Source organism: Pteropus alecto, unplaced genomic scaffold, assembly GCF_000325575.1.
Source record: "Pteropus alecto unplaced genomic scaffold, ASM32557v1 scaffold20, whole genome shotgun sequence".
In the NCBI taxonomy this organism is placed as follows: Eukaryota; Metazoa; Chordata; class Mammalia; order Chiroptera; family Pteropodidae; genus Pteropus; species Pteropus alecto.
Window position 1 is genome coordinate 12,018,909 of NW_006436298.1, and position 14,861 is coordinate 12,033,769.

Consider the following 14,861-nt stretch of genomic DNA (forward strand, 5'->3'; position numbering starts at 1 on the left):
AAGAGAGGAAAAAACCTACAGAAGCAAAGCAAGACTCAGACAGGAAAAATTAGGGAGAGATATAGACAGGACATGGAGCATAAAGCCTACTAAGAGGTCTTGCTAAAAATGAGCAAGAATTATTTTCCAGTCTCACTGATCAGGTTAAGCCCTCTACCCATGGAAAATAGCAATTTAGATATAGGAAGAAAGATGGTAGAGTCTCTATTTTATACATAGAAGATTTTATGTATTTAATACAAAGAGATGATTCCTCTTACTAACAGTTCCTGAAAGAGTAAACTGATTTGAAAAATGAATATTCTAAATCGCAACCTGGCAAATTATACCACTATTGAAAAACATTTACTGGTTTCCCCTGCATGTGTAAGACAAGGGCCACAGCACTTGCCATTCCACATCCTAGCCTTGCCTGCCTCTCCATGCTTAGCTATAAGTGTGCTCAAAGTACCAAGTTGTTTCATGACTCTGACCCTCTGCTCTCCTCTTTCCTTATTCTGTATAGTAAACCATTCCTTACATCCCTCAGTCAGGAGTCTATCTTTATGAGACTTTCTCTGACCTCTCTCCTCCTTCTACTTCAGATTTTCAATCAATAACTTTCTCCTCTGGAGTTCCACTGTACTTCTATTATAGCACTTACCACATACTATTTCATTTTTCATGTGTTTCTCCCCTACTAGACTAGAATGTCACCTCTTTGTACCACTTAAAGAAACAGGCACTTGTCTACGGCCATGCTACCCCGAACAAGCCTAATCCTGTCTGATCTCGGAAGCTAAGCAGGGTCGGGCTGGGTTAGTATTTGGATGGGAGATCAGCTAAGAAGACCAGATGCTGCAGGCATAAAAAAATTAAAAAATAAGGGATTGTAAGTTGACAAGGTCCTTGCAATCTGTGAGGTGAACCAAGGGTTGTCTCGCCTAAAAAAGAAAAAAAAGAAAGAAAGAAAGAAATAGGCACCTAGTAATTATTGAATGGAGGAATCCATGAACAGGACTTAGCTGCTTTTGCTTTATCAGAGTAAAGAAGAAAGTAGCCCACCAGCAGTGTGGAAAACAGTATGGAGCTTCCTCAAAAAACTAAGAATTGATCTACCATATGATCCAGCAATACCTCTGCTGGGTATTTACCCCCAAAGACTTGAAAACTCATATTTGAAAAGATATTTGCACACCGATGTTCATAGCAGCATTATTCACAGTGGCCAGGACATGGAAGCAACCAAAGTGTCCTATGATAGATGACTGGTTAAAGAAGCTGTGGTACATATATACAATGGAATATTACTCAGCCATAAGAAGAGATGAAATACTGCCATTTGCGACGACGTGGATGGACCTCGAGATAATCATGCTAGGTGAAATAAGCCAGACAGAGAAAGTTGAAAACCACATGATATCACATATATGTGGGATATAAACCTAAAAGCAACAAATGAACAGGACAGAGACTCATGGACATGGACTATAGATTAGTGGTTACCAGAGCATGGTGGGGAAGTGGTGGGAGGGGTGGCGGGAGGGAGCAGGTAGATGGAGTAAAAGAGGTCAAATATGTGGTAACAGAAAGAAATCTAACAATGGGAGGGGAACACACAATGCAATATATATGTGCCTTACTATTAAATTGTACACCTGAAACTTCCTGGACTTCGTTAACCAATGTCACTAAATAAATAAATACATAAATAAAATAAAAAATTTTTAAAAAAGAAGAAAGTAGGTATCATATAGATAGACTAAGGATTAGCCTCTTACCTGTTTAGAATTGGTTAAATACAATTTTGCTCCCAGATTTAAAATCTGCAGCTTCACCAGATCATCTTCACTTGTGAAGTTTTTAGCCATCTTCCTCAAAACATCAGGGGCAATTTTAGGAACTCGTTCACAGTTTTCTCCAGTTAGCCAAAGAATACTTGCTCTAGCCACAGGAACCTAATATTAGAAGCAGATTATATGATTACATAAAAAGATAATTATACTCTCCTTCATAGCATAGAAAATGCTTCAAATTTTATCAGTGTTAGATCTTTCCATTCATTTAATGTATATCCAGAAAATATTCATTCATTTATAGATTTTCTTTAGTTATCAAAAAATAAACCCCCAAGACATCTCGTTAAAACTGATTTCAGGGATAATGCCTTAGAAAAGATTCACAGAGGAAAAAGTCATTGGTCTAGAATCTCAATTCTATCAAAGATCTGCAAATTCTTGGGCCAAATCTGGCTGGGCACACCTATTTCTTTTTGTATATTATTGTTGCTGCTTTTGTGCTACAATAGCAGAGGTGAGTAGCTGCAAGAAAGACCATAAGGCTGAAAATATTTACTATCTAGCAGTTTTCAGAAGTTTGCCAACCTCTGCTCTACAGCACTGATTCCCAAACCTCAACCTCCACGAAAATCATCTAGGGTTCTTATTGAATCCGCAGGGTTCTGGTATAGCTCCAAGATAGCAGTTCTGTGGTGGGGCCTAGGAATTCATTCATATTTTATGAAGTATCACAGATGATTCCTGAAGACGGGTGGTTGGCAAACCACATTTTGAGAATCATGGACAGTATAGAAAAAAGTACAGATTTACTAAAGACTATGATTCCAAATCTGTTATGCTCTCTATGTATTTGCATCTACAGCACTGGAAACCTGTAAAACTGACAAGATCAAGGCCTACTTATAAACTCATGAATCCTGGTCTATTACGTGGTCATCAACAAAAGAAATAGGGATAAGATAAATTTGTCCAATATTGCATTTTGGCATTACATATGTTTTAATAATGTACATTCCAATATAATTTGTTTCTTAAAAATAACTGCTTTGCTACAAATTGGAAACCTTCCATTGGCACCATTAAGACTATCGTTTTAGAGTATGTACATTAGTTTTATTACTATCTGTTTATCCCCTACTCCAAAAGGAATTTGAAGGAATATATAAATTAGTTTCTGTGAACATTTTCACCAAGTATAGAGAATTTGCTTTTTATAATAAATGAAAAGGCCAATGACTATCATTAACAGGTAGCATCACAAGAAGAGAAAATACTTTTTCTATGAAATCCTTCTTCAATTCAAATAAAGTTCTAATATTTTCATTACTGTTTCACAGCTATATATATGATTGTTAAAGAAGAGAGTGAGAATAAGAACTTCTGCACAGTTAAAATTTTATCGCAATATCCACCATCTCAAAAACATCTAATTTATGAAATAATATAAAATTATTAAGACATCCCTAAATTGGGTCTCTCACCAGACAGAGAATGAGGTCATCAAAAAAGCTTTAAAATCAGTGTATATTTTCAAATATGGTAACAGCACTATCTTTAAATTAATATTAGAATAAGTTTAGTAAGAGAGAAGAAATCAACATACTTATATAATAAGTATAAGTACTAAGTATAAGTAATAAGTACAATACTAAATGCTATTACAAATCCACACATGCAATATGATAAAACTGATATCCTTATTGTATGTCTACTGATTTCTGGGAAGAAAGGGGTTATTTCTCATGTTCCAAAGGTTACACTGCATTAAGACCTTACTCCCAATCTATTATTTTAAATTGGGCTAAAGAAGAGTAATTGAGTGGTAGATTAAATTTTCCAGTATGAAGCAATTCAAGTTGCCTGCCACAAAAGTACCTCTAAATAAGAATATATGGGCAACTTTGGATTTCAGTTATGCTAGATTTATTTTTCTTAAATATTTTATTATATAGTGCTACTACAAAAATTAGAAATCTATGACATATGACAATTACCCACTTTAAGTAATTTTCTCTGGTAACACATTTATAATTCTATTTTTGCAATTAAAATGACAATACCAAAAAGTTTGAAGAGATTATTTCTATTCTTTTTAATTAAAATACTAAGATTAAAATAACAATATTTAAATACTACACATTCATAGTACATTTAAAATACAACTCTTTGGGGGAAAAAATCAGTAAATTCTAATGCTCACAATGAAAATCTCAAGATGGTAGAGGTGCTGGGGGGCAGGATAATATTCAGGTGTTCTAGGACTCAGGTAACATAACTGTCAAGTAAACATCTGAAAACTTAGATAACTTCTCCACAGAAGAAATAATATCGATATAAGTATATTTATTCCCAACTTTGAGTGATGGCATTTTGTTAAAAAGCTTGGGAAACTGACAAACCCAACGTTTTTGTGCATTTGGCTAGAATCAGAATCCTAAGATTTTCGGATTCCAGCCCTTCCCTTCTCTCTAAACTAAGTTATAGGACTCTCATTTGCACACCACTGATACTATGAATCCATAGCCACTACAAAGATGTGAGGCAAGTGACAAAACAGTAGTAAGAAAAATTGTCATTTTTTGTTCTCTATGGTCTTTCCAACCACAGTATAGAAACACTAAAATAAAACCACACTAATAACACACGTGTATGCAGATGACATAATACTTTCATTACGAACCTCTGCTTTTCAATATTTTCAAAGACGAACTGGATCGTAAATAATTTTGCCTGATTCTTTGCTCTAAATGCCCTGAGCAAGTGGTTAAGTGCACTTTTTAAACCTACCACAAAGCAGTTCCCACTGCCATTTTAACCCATTAACTTGGCTGAAAAAAAAACAAATAATGATTCCTAGCTGACCACAGCAGTTAAGAAAGACATCTAGAAAGATTTTACAGATCACTCTGTGAACAGTGTAATTTAAAAGCCATAGTGTTTCAACAGGGTAAAGTAAATCCTGCAAAAACATCAATTTTATTTATTTAAATTTTTCAAAGGCAAAATCAGTAGATATCTAAACAAACCACATACAAACAGCAAATCAGATCCAATACTCTGTATCTGGACTCAATAAAACTTAAGTCTGAGTTAAGTTCGGGTCGCAGGGCAAGTGTAGTTAACTTGTGAAATGGTAGGTGTTCAGTGAGGCACTTGGGCAAGGAGTACAGAACGTGTTCTTTTGAATATCACTCAGCAGTCTTTACAGAATAACATCCTTCAACTGTTCTTTATGACATGGAATCCCCGTCTTCCCATTAAACATTATGTGAAACCCTTTTAGAAAAATCCTCAGGTAGTATGCATCTTATTTTGGAAGAACTTTGTTCCAAAAGCAGTACTGACTACAAATGAAAGCTACTACAAAGGATAAAATATTCACAATCAGCACATGTAAGCTGACTGAGCTACTGACATAAATCTATTCGATTTGAGTAAATTTCAAAAGTAGAATTAACTTAAATTTTAGTTTTCATATTTTCAAACGATACCACTTACTAAATAACAAATGTAATGAAAGTCCTGAATACAAAAAATTTAAAAAATCACGTAGCTAATATCTATTGAGCTCTTACCATGTGCCTGGCACTGTTTTTAAGTACTTTATGTGTTTTCTCAGTTAATTATCACAAAAGCCCTAGAGTAGGCTCTACCATTATCCCCCACTTGATTTATGAGGAAACGGGGGCACAAAAGGGTTAAGAAATTTGTCCAGCACCTCGTAACTTGTTAATGGTTGAACTAGAAGTGACTCCAAGTCTGAATCCAGAGTTCACCACGGCCACTGGTGAACAAAAAAAGTGTGTGCTATACTAGGAAAAATACCAGTCAGCAAGGTAAGATTCTGGTCATGTATATTATGTATATACATGGAAACCATCAATTTCACCTCACTGAACCTTATTTACATATTAATCAAATAAAGGATTACTCCTTTGCCTGTTCTTCTGCCACACTGTGCAGTGGCTTCCTGCTGCTTCCCCTAGAGCCAGCCTTTTCAGGCCAGGTTTAGGCCTTCCTCTTGTCTACTCCTGCACCCATGCATGGGAGGCATTTTCTCACTTCTTTTCACCTAATTTTATGGATAAGTAAGGTGGCCAGGGTGGGAAGAGGTCTGTCACTTCTGTTCCCCCTCCTCCCAGGGGGTAGATGAAACCAGGATTCTGCCCTGATAAAGTGGCTTAAGCAGTGAGGAAAAACATGCTCGATTTTGTCCTCTTGTCTTCTGACACTAATCAGATTGGCTCTATCTAAAATTGCAGTGGTTTAAGATACCAACTCTGGATTTAGGGTGAAAGAGGCAGAGATTCAAGAAGAAACAGCTCTCATTTAAGGCTCTCAGGCTAAACCTCCCATTTTAGAATCATTAGTCTACATCTAAGAGTCTTCAGATACTTGATAAGATTAATAAAGCTCCGCTTTCTTTTCCATGTGGCTATTGTTCTTACATGAATAATTCTCTTAACTGTTTGGATCAGAGATTCTGGGGATTCAATCACTCCCCTTTCCTGATTTTGAGGCTACTGTCATTACTTTCTTCTGAAGTAACCTGTGCCTCTAAGCCCTGACCATTTTTAGGGTTCTGCATCACACACTGTCTTGCCTTGTCTCACTTCAAGCAGTTCAGCTTCCTCAAATAATGTAAATAGTAACAACTCATCATCACCTTTTCATTCTCCAAAAGTTCAAATTTTTGCTATATAATTGCATATAGTTTTCTTGTAATTATTTTAATCTCTCCTATATCACATTTCCAATTTATCGATTTTTGCTTTCTCTCTTTACCTTATCAGAATCAAGAGGGGTTAACTATTTTATCGTCTTTCCAAAGGACCAGATTTAAGATATATTTATAAATTTCGACTGCCTTATTTTTGGTGTTCTATTTTACAAAATCAACTTCAATCCCTCTTTGGTTTTTGTACTTTGCTTCATTGTTCTTTTTCAAATTTCTTAGGACAGGTAAAAATTCTTTTATTTCTGGTCTCTTTACATTAAAAATGGTGGCAGTTATAGCTTTAGCCACATCCCACACATTTTATAATAAAATGTTTTCTTTTTCTGTGTTTCATGGAGTGCTTGCATTTTTTTCTTTAAACCTTTTTTTATCTAAAAGTATATTTTTTCTTACTTCATTACTGCTGATATCCTTTTAAATTATTTAATTCTAATTAAAACTTAAATCTTTTGAGTTTTTTTTATGTCCAAGCATGTTCTTGAGTTTCTGTAAATGTTCTGTGGACATACCCATAAAAGTGGGTATTCCCTGTTCAAGAGATATAGGTTTTAGCTATAGGTTTACTAAATCAAGTATTTATTCTATTATTTAATTTCTCTATATCCTTACTTCTATATCTTACTTAAAATTTCCTAGGATATCTAATATGAGAGAACTATCCACTAAAGTCACCCCCAAATACTGTATTTTATCATTTCTCCTTGCATTTCCTATAGATTTTTCTCATATATTTAGTTGCCATTTTTTTTGTGTGCCTATAGGTTTATTCTTCTTAGTTTCTTTGTAAATTGGCCCTTTTTTCATTTTATGTTCCTTCTTATTTTGTTAAATGCTTTAATTTTAAACCTCACTTCCTTGTTCATGTTCACTTAATATCTTTTCCCCTACCTTCTTATTTTTAACCCTTATCACTTTGGTTATGGTGTTTTAATTTTAAGTGGACTGTAGCTAGCTTTTGTTTTTCACTCCAATGTGAAAGTCTGTCTTTTAATGAGAGAATTCAGTCCATTCATATTTAGGGTACAATATATTTTTTACTCTTCCATCTTTATTATCTTAAAAAAATTATTATTTATTTTACATTTCTGTTTCTTTTCTCTTTGTGAACATGGAATTCCACTAATGGTTATCTTTTGCCAGAAAAACAAACAAACAAAAAAACCAAAACCCCCACAGACTTTGCTATATAGATCTGTAAGAAAATATTTACTTGGCTAATGTTCCAACAACTACCGTAGAGAAAGTTGATGCAATCAAAAATGTCCCTGAGCCTCAAACAGAGATATAGTTAAATACAACACATTTTTCTTCTAAGAAAGTCTGAGGTTTGCCTGATATAGGTCTCATATACTGTTTAGATTTTGTATGTAAGCAACTACAGTCACTTGAAAGCCATTAACACTTCTTGTAATTGCCTCTCCCTTTCTAACAAGAACAGAACAAATTTATTAGTACAAGTTTTAACTAAATTTTGGACAAAATGTTTGAGAATAGAGAACTCTACATTGCTATTTCCTTCTCATAATCGAACACATATTTCTCCACCATTCCTTGTAAACAAGATATTAACTATTTTCTCCCACCAAAACCCACTGTTTTCACCCCAAGATAATCTATCTTTACCTTGTTACTTTTTTTAACGCAAGAATATTAAAATAATTTCACCTTCCTCCATTCTCTTCCTCCTAGGAGCACTTCAAACATTTACTCTTCCCAATCCTACTCCTAGGTTTTCTAAGAATGCTCAACAGTTTTAGTTACAGATTACTAGAACTTCCCTCATATTATGCTTTCTTTTTCCAGAGTCCTCATTTAGCACTTCTGTTAGACTTTTCTAGTCTATTCTTACACATTTAATTATGTATATAAACATATACATATACTATGTATGCATCTCCATTCTTTATCTTCCCCTATCTAGAGTTCCCTGCTTTTTGGTTCATTAGTTATTGGCTAGAAAAGTGGTTCTTACTGAAGGATGTACCACACTTTCCTAGTAGGAGTATTTGTGGTTGTTACAATGAATAAAAATACTACTGAAATTTGATGCTTGGTACAGGGATGCTGGGTGTCCATCTCAGCTGATTTGAAGAAAAAGGTTTACCCTTTTATCTCTCATCTACAGACCACTGACAAATAATGTGAAACATCTGTTCGACATTTGGGCATACACAGACCACGTTAATCTAATGCCTAATTTGTCAATGATTTGGGGGAAGCAAAAGGAAACAACAATAATAGAATCCTGGCCAGCTCAGTGAGCAGGAAAGTGAATTGAATACAAACTAAGAGACAGACTAGAAATGAAAAAGATAGCATAATGTATTGGTTAAGGAAGCAGACCTATTAACTGTGTGACCACAGGCAAGTTAATTAACCACTCTGTGCCTCCATTTTCTCTTATGTAAAATGAGAACACTAATAGAAACTACCTGGCAGAATTGTTATTAAAATTAATGATTTTTATTTTTAAGTTACTTAGACTAGTGCCTGGCAAATGTTTAGTACTACAGGAGTTTGGTTAAATAAATGAGGAAAATATAAAAGGTGCCACAAGATCGCTTACTAAATTTAAACCTAATCATCAAGTTTGTCTTTTTCAAAAACATTAAATATAGCCATGATCATAACAGTTAACACTAAGCGCTGTTCTAAGTGTTTCACATATGTTGACTCATTTATTTCTCACAATAGGTCTATAAAGTTATTAGCACTACTGTTCCCATTTTACAGATGAGAAAACTGGAGTACAGAAGTCAAATAACCTGCTTAAGTTCACAAAGCTAATAAAGGGTAGACTAAATATGAACCCAAGTCATCTGGTTCTCAAATCTACACTCTTAACCTCTACACCTCTCATACATAATCTTTATGAGAAGTCCTGGCTTTGATAATTAATCAAAGACAATTAATCTACTCAATAAGAGTAGGTACGAAGAGAAAGGAACTCTCTGCCAAGAGATGTGGTGAGTCTTATTCTTAACTCTAAGATAAATGTATAACTGCCCTGCAATCTTTAATAACACTCTGAGGGAAAGAAGATTTTGCCACTAGAGACATTAAAAGCTGGCCCTGCTCACACAAATGCGATCCCTCTGAACTGGCTCAGAGTATAGGTTACCCTGTTTTTAAAGAAGAAAATTATATACTTCTCCCTAAAATATGATCCTTTCAGTTATACAACATTAGTTGTCAAACTTTAACTAACATTCAAGGGACAAGCATAGTAAAAGGCAAACACAATGTAGAAGAGTTTTAAGAAAAAATAGAAGCCATGGAGAGAGAATGTTTTAAAAGGGAATAGGCGATCAGTGAAATCGAAAGTTAACAAAAAAAAAAAAAAATCAAGAAAGACACGGACAGCAAATTATCCACTGGATTTAAAAAGAGAGAGACAGTGACCTCAGAAAAACTAGGGAGTCAAAAATCAGACTGTGATGGGTTGAGGAGTGTGGGGTAAGGAAATAAAATTCTTTTCAGATAATTCTTTCAAAAAACTTTAGTTTTAAAGGGAAGAGGAGAATAAAACAGTACATGATAATAACAGCTAACACACAGTGCTGATGTCACAGGCGACGCTCTAAAGACCTGTACATACATTAACTAATGCAAGACTAACAAAAATATAGGTTCTTTTACTAACACCATTGTACAGATGGGGAAAGTGAAGCATAGAGATTTTAATGTAAGGACATGGAGCTGATAAATGGCAGAGCCGAAATTAATATTTATTTTTTAATTTAATTTTTAAACACAATTTCAGATTTACAGAAAATCTGCAAGAGTAAAAAGAATTTCTGAACACCTTCAGATTCCTCAAATGTTAACATTTTATTGCTTTCTCTCTATGTATACAAACACATTTTGGTTTCTGAACCAGTAAGTTGTACACATGCCTTTTACCCTAAAGTACTTCAGTGTAAATTTTCTAGTAAAAGAAATGTTCTTATGTAACCACAGTAGAATTATTTAAAAATGAGGAAATTAAACACTGAGCCAATACTATTATCTAATCTACAGATTTTATTGAGATTTTGCCAATTATCCCTATAAAACCTTTTATAGGAAAAGAAGATCCAAAATTATGTGTTGCACAGAAGTGTCATATCTTTTTAATCTCTTTTACTCTGAAAAAGTTTCTGAGTTTTTCTTTCCATTTCATTATATTGGCATTTTGAGAGTACATGCCAATTATTTTGTAGGATACTCTCATTTGGTTTGGTGTTTCCTCTTGATCAGATTCAAGCCACTTTTGGCAGGAATTCAACAGACTTGGTGCTGAGTTCTATTCAGTGAATCTTAGAAGGCACATGATCCTGTTGCTAGCAATTTAACTACATTCAGGTAGTGTCTGCAAGGTTTCTCCATTGTAAAGTCAAAAGTCATTAATTTACCCATTGTAATTAAGAAATATCTTATGAGATATCCTTTCAGACTGTGCAAATATGCTGTTACTACTCAAATTTTCACTCCCTAGTTTTTAGCATTTTGTTAATGATTCTTGCCTGAGTCAATTGCTGTGATGGCAGGAATATGGTGATATTCAAATTCCATCTTTCCTTCTTTATTTATTAGTTATTTTTGTACTGTAAGGAAGAGCTTCCCTTTCTCCCTTACTCAGTCGGTCATTCATTCCAGTGTGGATTCTGAGACTCTTGACCTAGTCAATAGGTTGTAATCCTTTACTACCACTTATTTTGTTGCTCGAGTTGGCCAGTGGGAGCCTCTTCAAGCTGGCTCTTAGGTCTTTTTGACATGTTTCTATTATTCTATAAGCACTTCTTTGCTTTTTTAGCTCAAAAAGATGTTCTAAAATCATCTTGTTCTTTCCTTGCCCTAGCTCTAAAATCAGCTCTGGTTCCTTTCAGTGGCGAATGGAATTTAAAAACCAAAGTCTACTACAAAAAGGAATGAAATACTATATTCTACAATGTGCGTGAACCTTCAAGAAAACATGCTAAGTAAAAGAAGTCAGACACAAAAGCCAACTTATTGTCAGATCACACTTATATGAAATGTCCAGAATAAGTAAATTCATAGAGACAGAAAGTAGACTGATGGTTATCAAGGGCTAAAGTAAAGGGAGGATCAGTAGTTTGAGGTATGAGACTTTTTTACGAATGATGAAAATGTTCTGGAATTACACAGTGGTGATGGTTGCACGACTTTATGAATATACCCAAACCTGCTGAATTATACACTTGAAAAGGGTGAATTTTATAGCATGAAATAACTAAATTAAAACAAAACAAAGCAAGATCTGGCCACTAGGTGTGCTCATTGGTATTACGGTATTGTTGTATGTAGGCCTTCTTGAAGGACAGCCTTGGGAAACAGATGTTTGTATACTCACAAATGCATTCATATGTAACATATATAACACGTATAGACACATTTGCATACATACACTGACACACACCCAGATATCAATATAAAAACCCATGAAGTTCACACTGATAATCCAATTCCAATTCAACACTACAGTATTTACTGCATCCTCCCCCTTTCTCAGATTTGTAATTCCCTTCCACAACACTGCAGAATTTGAATCCAGACAGTTCAGCTACTATACATTAGAATGCCCATTTATTTTAACAAAACTATAATTTACTGAATAAAATTCAGTTGGATTCACCAAAAATCTCTTAATTAGTACTCACAGTGATACTGTCCAAGAGTTTGGCCATATGTTTGATAATTTCACCATGTTGTGCAGGTTGCATTTGCAGTAATTTCTTAATAACGACCACACTTTCAGCAACAACTATTTCTGAAAAAGAGAATATTCGCATTAACTATGTAAAATTCAAATTATTCTTGGTAAAACATAAATTTAAATTAGTAAAACATTCTACATATTTTAAATGCCTAGGTAAAAACTGTAACAATGAGTGTACTTCCAAATTTTGGGTGTGAAATACGTCTTAAGTAGAAGAGTATACTTTCATTTCTAAAATCTGGTATTGTCTCCTGGACTCTGATATCCCTTTCTAATCTCTGCTTCTTTAAGTCAGAAAAATAAAGTGAAGTTATATTATGTAACCACTATAATGTTCAAGTGTCTCTGGCTTTTAACTATAGCTCTCTAATACTCTTACTTTATTCCTACTAATTATATCATGGTAATCAAACATCTACAATCTAAATAACATTTTTTCCATTTCTAAAGAAAACAGCAAATTAAAATAAAAGATTCCTTAAGTGATAGGTACAGAGAAATGAGTGGTAAGGGTTAGTAGTAGTAGGAAAGGTGTTACAACAGAAATAGCATGAACTTCAGAGCCAGAAGGACTGGGGCTGAGCTGGATTTTGTCCACTGGTCCCATGAGTCCACTCTGCCTTTCCTGGTCTAACTCTGTGCCCAGAGAGACTGACCTCTGTGGACTACATCAACCAGACATCCTTGCCCTTCTAAAGCACCATCAGGAGATCAGGGGTGGAAAGAATAGTTGTTGTCTTGAACCTCTCTTCTGCCAGGGCTCCCTGGCAGTGCCTGCATGCCTCCACTGCAAATTTCAGTTCACTTGAATGGTTCTCTCTTGCAGGGTCTGGTAACTGCTCCCACTCCTCACACGCCTCCCCTTCAATTCTAGATATAGCTTCCCACTGTTCCTAGCCTGTTAGCCCCAGGGTGTTTCCTCACACCTTGTTGGTTTCCCTTAATTCTGCCCATATCTTATAAATAGTGCCTTCATTAAATTCTTTCAATTGTCCCTTTTAAGTGTATCAATCTGTTTCTGGCCAAGGCCTTAACTAATGCAGTAATTGGTACTGGGAGTGCTGCAGGAAGCATCTTAAAATTGAAATTCTGAGATTGAGTTATCACACAGAAGTGGCTAATCACTGGTCTGAATTATGGTTTTGGTGGCACCAATAGAGAAATGTAATATAACTAGGGAGAGTACTTGACCTTATGGAATAAATCTTATATAAACAATTATAAATATGACTGATGCTAAAGAAATAAATCAACATTGCCTTTATTATTTTGGCTTTTTTTTTTTTTAATTAATAGGGATTCATGGATTTTAGAGATTCCTCTGGACTACACTAAAAAGGTTTATTTTAATATTATACTGAAAATATTATGATTTTTGTTGTTACTATTTTCCTCTAAAATATTTTTTCTTATCTAGCTGTTAATAACATAAGCAAAATTTCTACCATTCTAATCATTATCAAACATACATATTTCAAGCTATATATGTCTTTACGGGAATAACAAATTAATATTTACATAATGTTTTAGTTTACAAAAATGTCTTTTTTTTCTCACGATAATTGTAATATGTACCTTATTACTATTTTATTTTATTTTTCAATTATAGTTGACATACAATATTAGCTGCAAGTGTACAACACAGTGATTACACACTTATATACCTTACGAAGCGGTCACCCCAGTAAGTCTAATAGTACTCATCTGACACCATATACAGTTATTACATTATTAACTATACTCCCTATTTTACATCCCCATGACTATTTTTATAACTGGCAACTTGTACTTCTTAATCTCTTTCACCTTTTTCATCCGGTCCCCTAACCCCCTCCCATCTGGTGACCCTCAATTTGTTCTCTGTATATATGACTTTGTTTCTGTTTTGTTGTTCATTTATTTTGTTTTTTTAGATTCCACATATACATTAAATGTGGTATTTGTCTTTCTTTGTCTGACTTATTTCCAGCATAACATCCTCTAGGTCCATCCTCATTGCTGTTTGGGATTTCTTCAGACAAAGAAAGAGAAATGCACTGGAATTATCTGACTTTGTCCAGAATTCAAACTCAGAACCAGAATTTACCATTTTATCTCTAATGTTCTGTTACTATAAGCAGATACTACTTTTATAAAGACCACCTTTTGGAGTTACAAGGAAAACAGAGATAAATCAGAATGAGAAGCTGCTCTCATCAAACTTATAATACAGTAGGAAACATTAAACGGTTATATATACCATGCAAAGTAAAATATAGTTCTAAGTATGATTTTAAAGAATCCACAGTATAAAAATTTTTAATTTTAAAATACATTACTGTAAAACTAGCCTAAGTAAGTAAAAAATGTATAATTTTATTTATCCACATGCAGAGGCAGGATTGGCTATAATTGAAATATATATTTGGTATTATTTATCCTTTGGTGCTGTGTTAGTTTCCTATTGTCATTGTTATAGATTACTACAAACTTAGTGGCTTAAAACAACATAGATTTATCATCTTACAATTCTGGAGCAAGAAGAAGTTAACATGAGTTTTATGGGCCTAAAAGCAAGGACTAAGTTCTCTATGGAGATTCTAGGGGAAGATTCATTCTTTGCTTTTTCCAGCTTCTGGAGGCTGCT

General features: G+C 34.3%; 1 protein-coding gene across 1 annotated transcript in view; it reads right to left on the minus strand.

Annotated features, from left to right (window-relative positions):
* AP3B1 (adaptor related protein complex 3 subunit beta 1) overlaps nucleotides 1–14,861 on the minus strand; it is a 215,688-nt gene that overhangs the window by 100,898 nt on the left and 99,929 nt on the right. Inside the window, exons 15-16 of the mRNA XM_015590336.1 lie at nucleotides 12,177–12,286; nucleotides 1,761–1,937 (exon numbers count right to left, since the gene is read on the minus strand). Coding sequence (XP_015445822.1) covers nucleotides 1,761–1,937; nucleotides 12,177–12,286 — 287 coding nt within the window. The remainder of the gene's footprint in view (nucleotides 1–1,760; nucleotides 1,938–12,176; nucleotides 12,287–14,861) is intronic.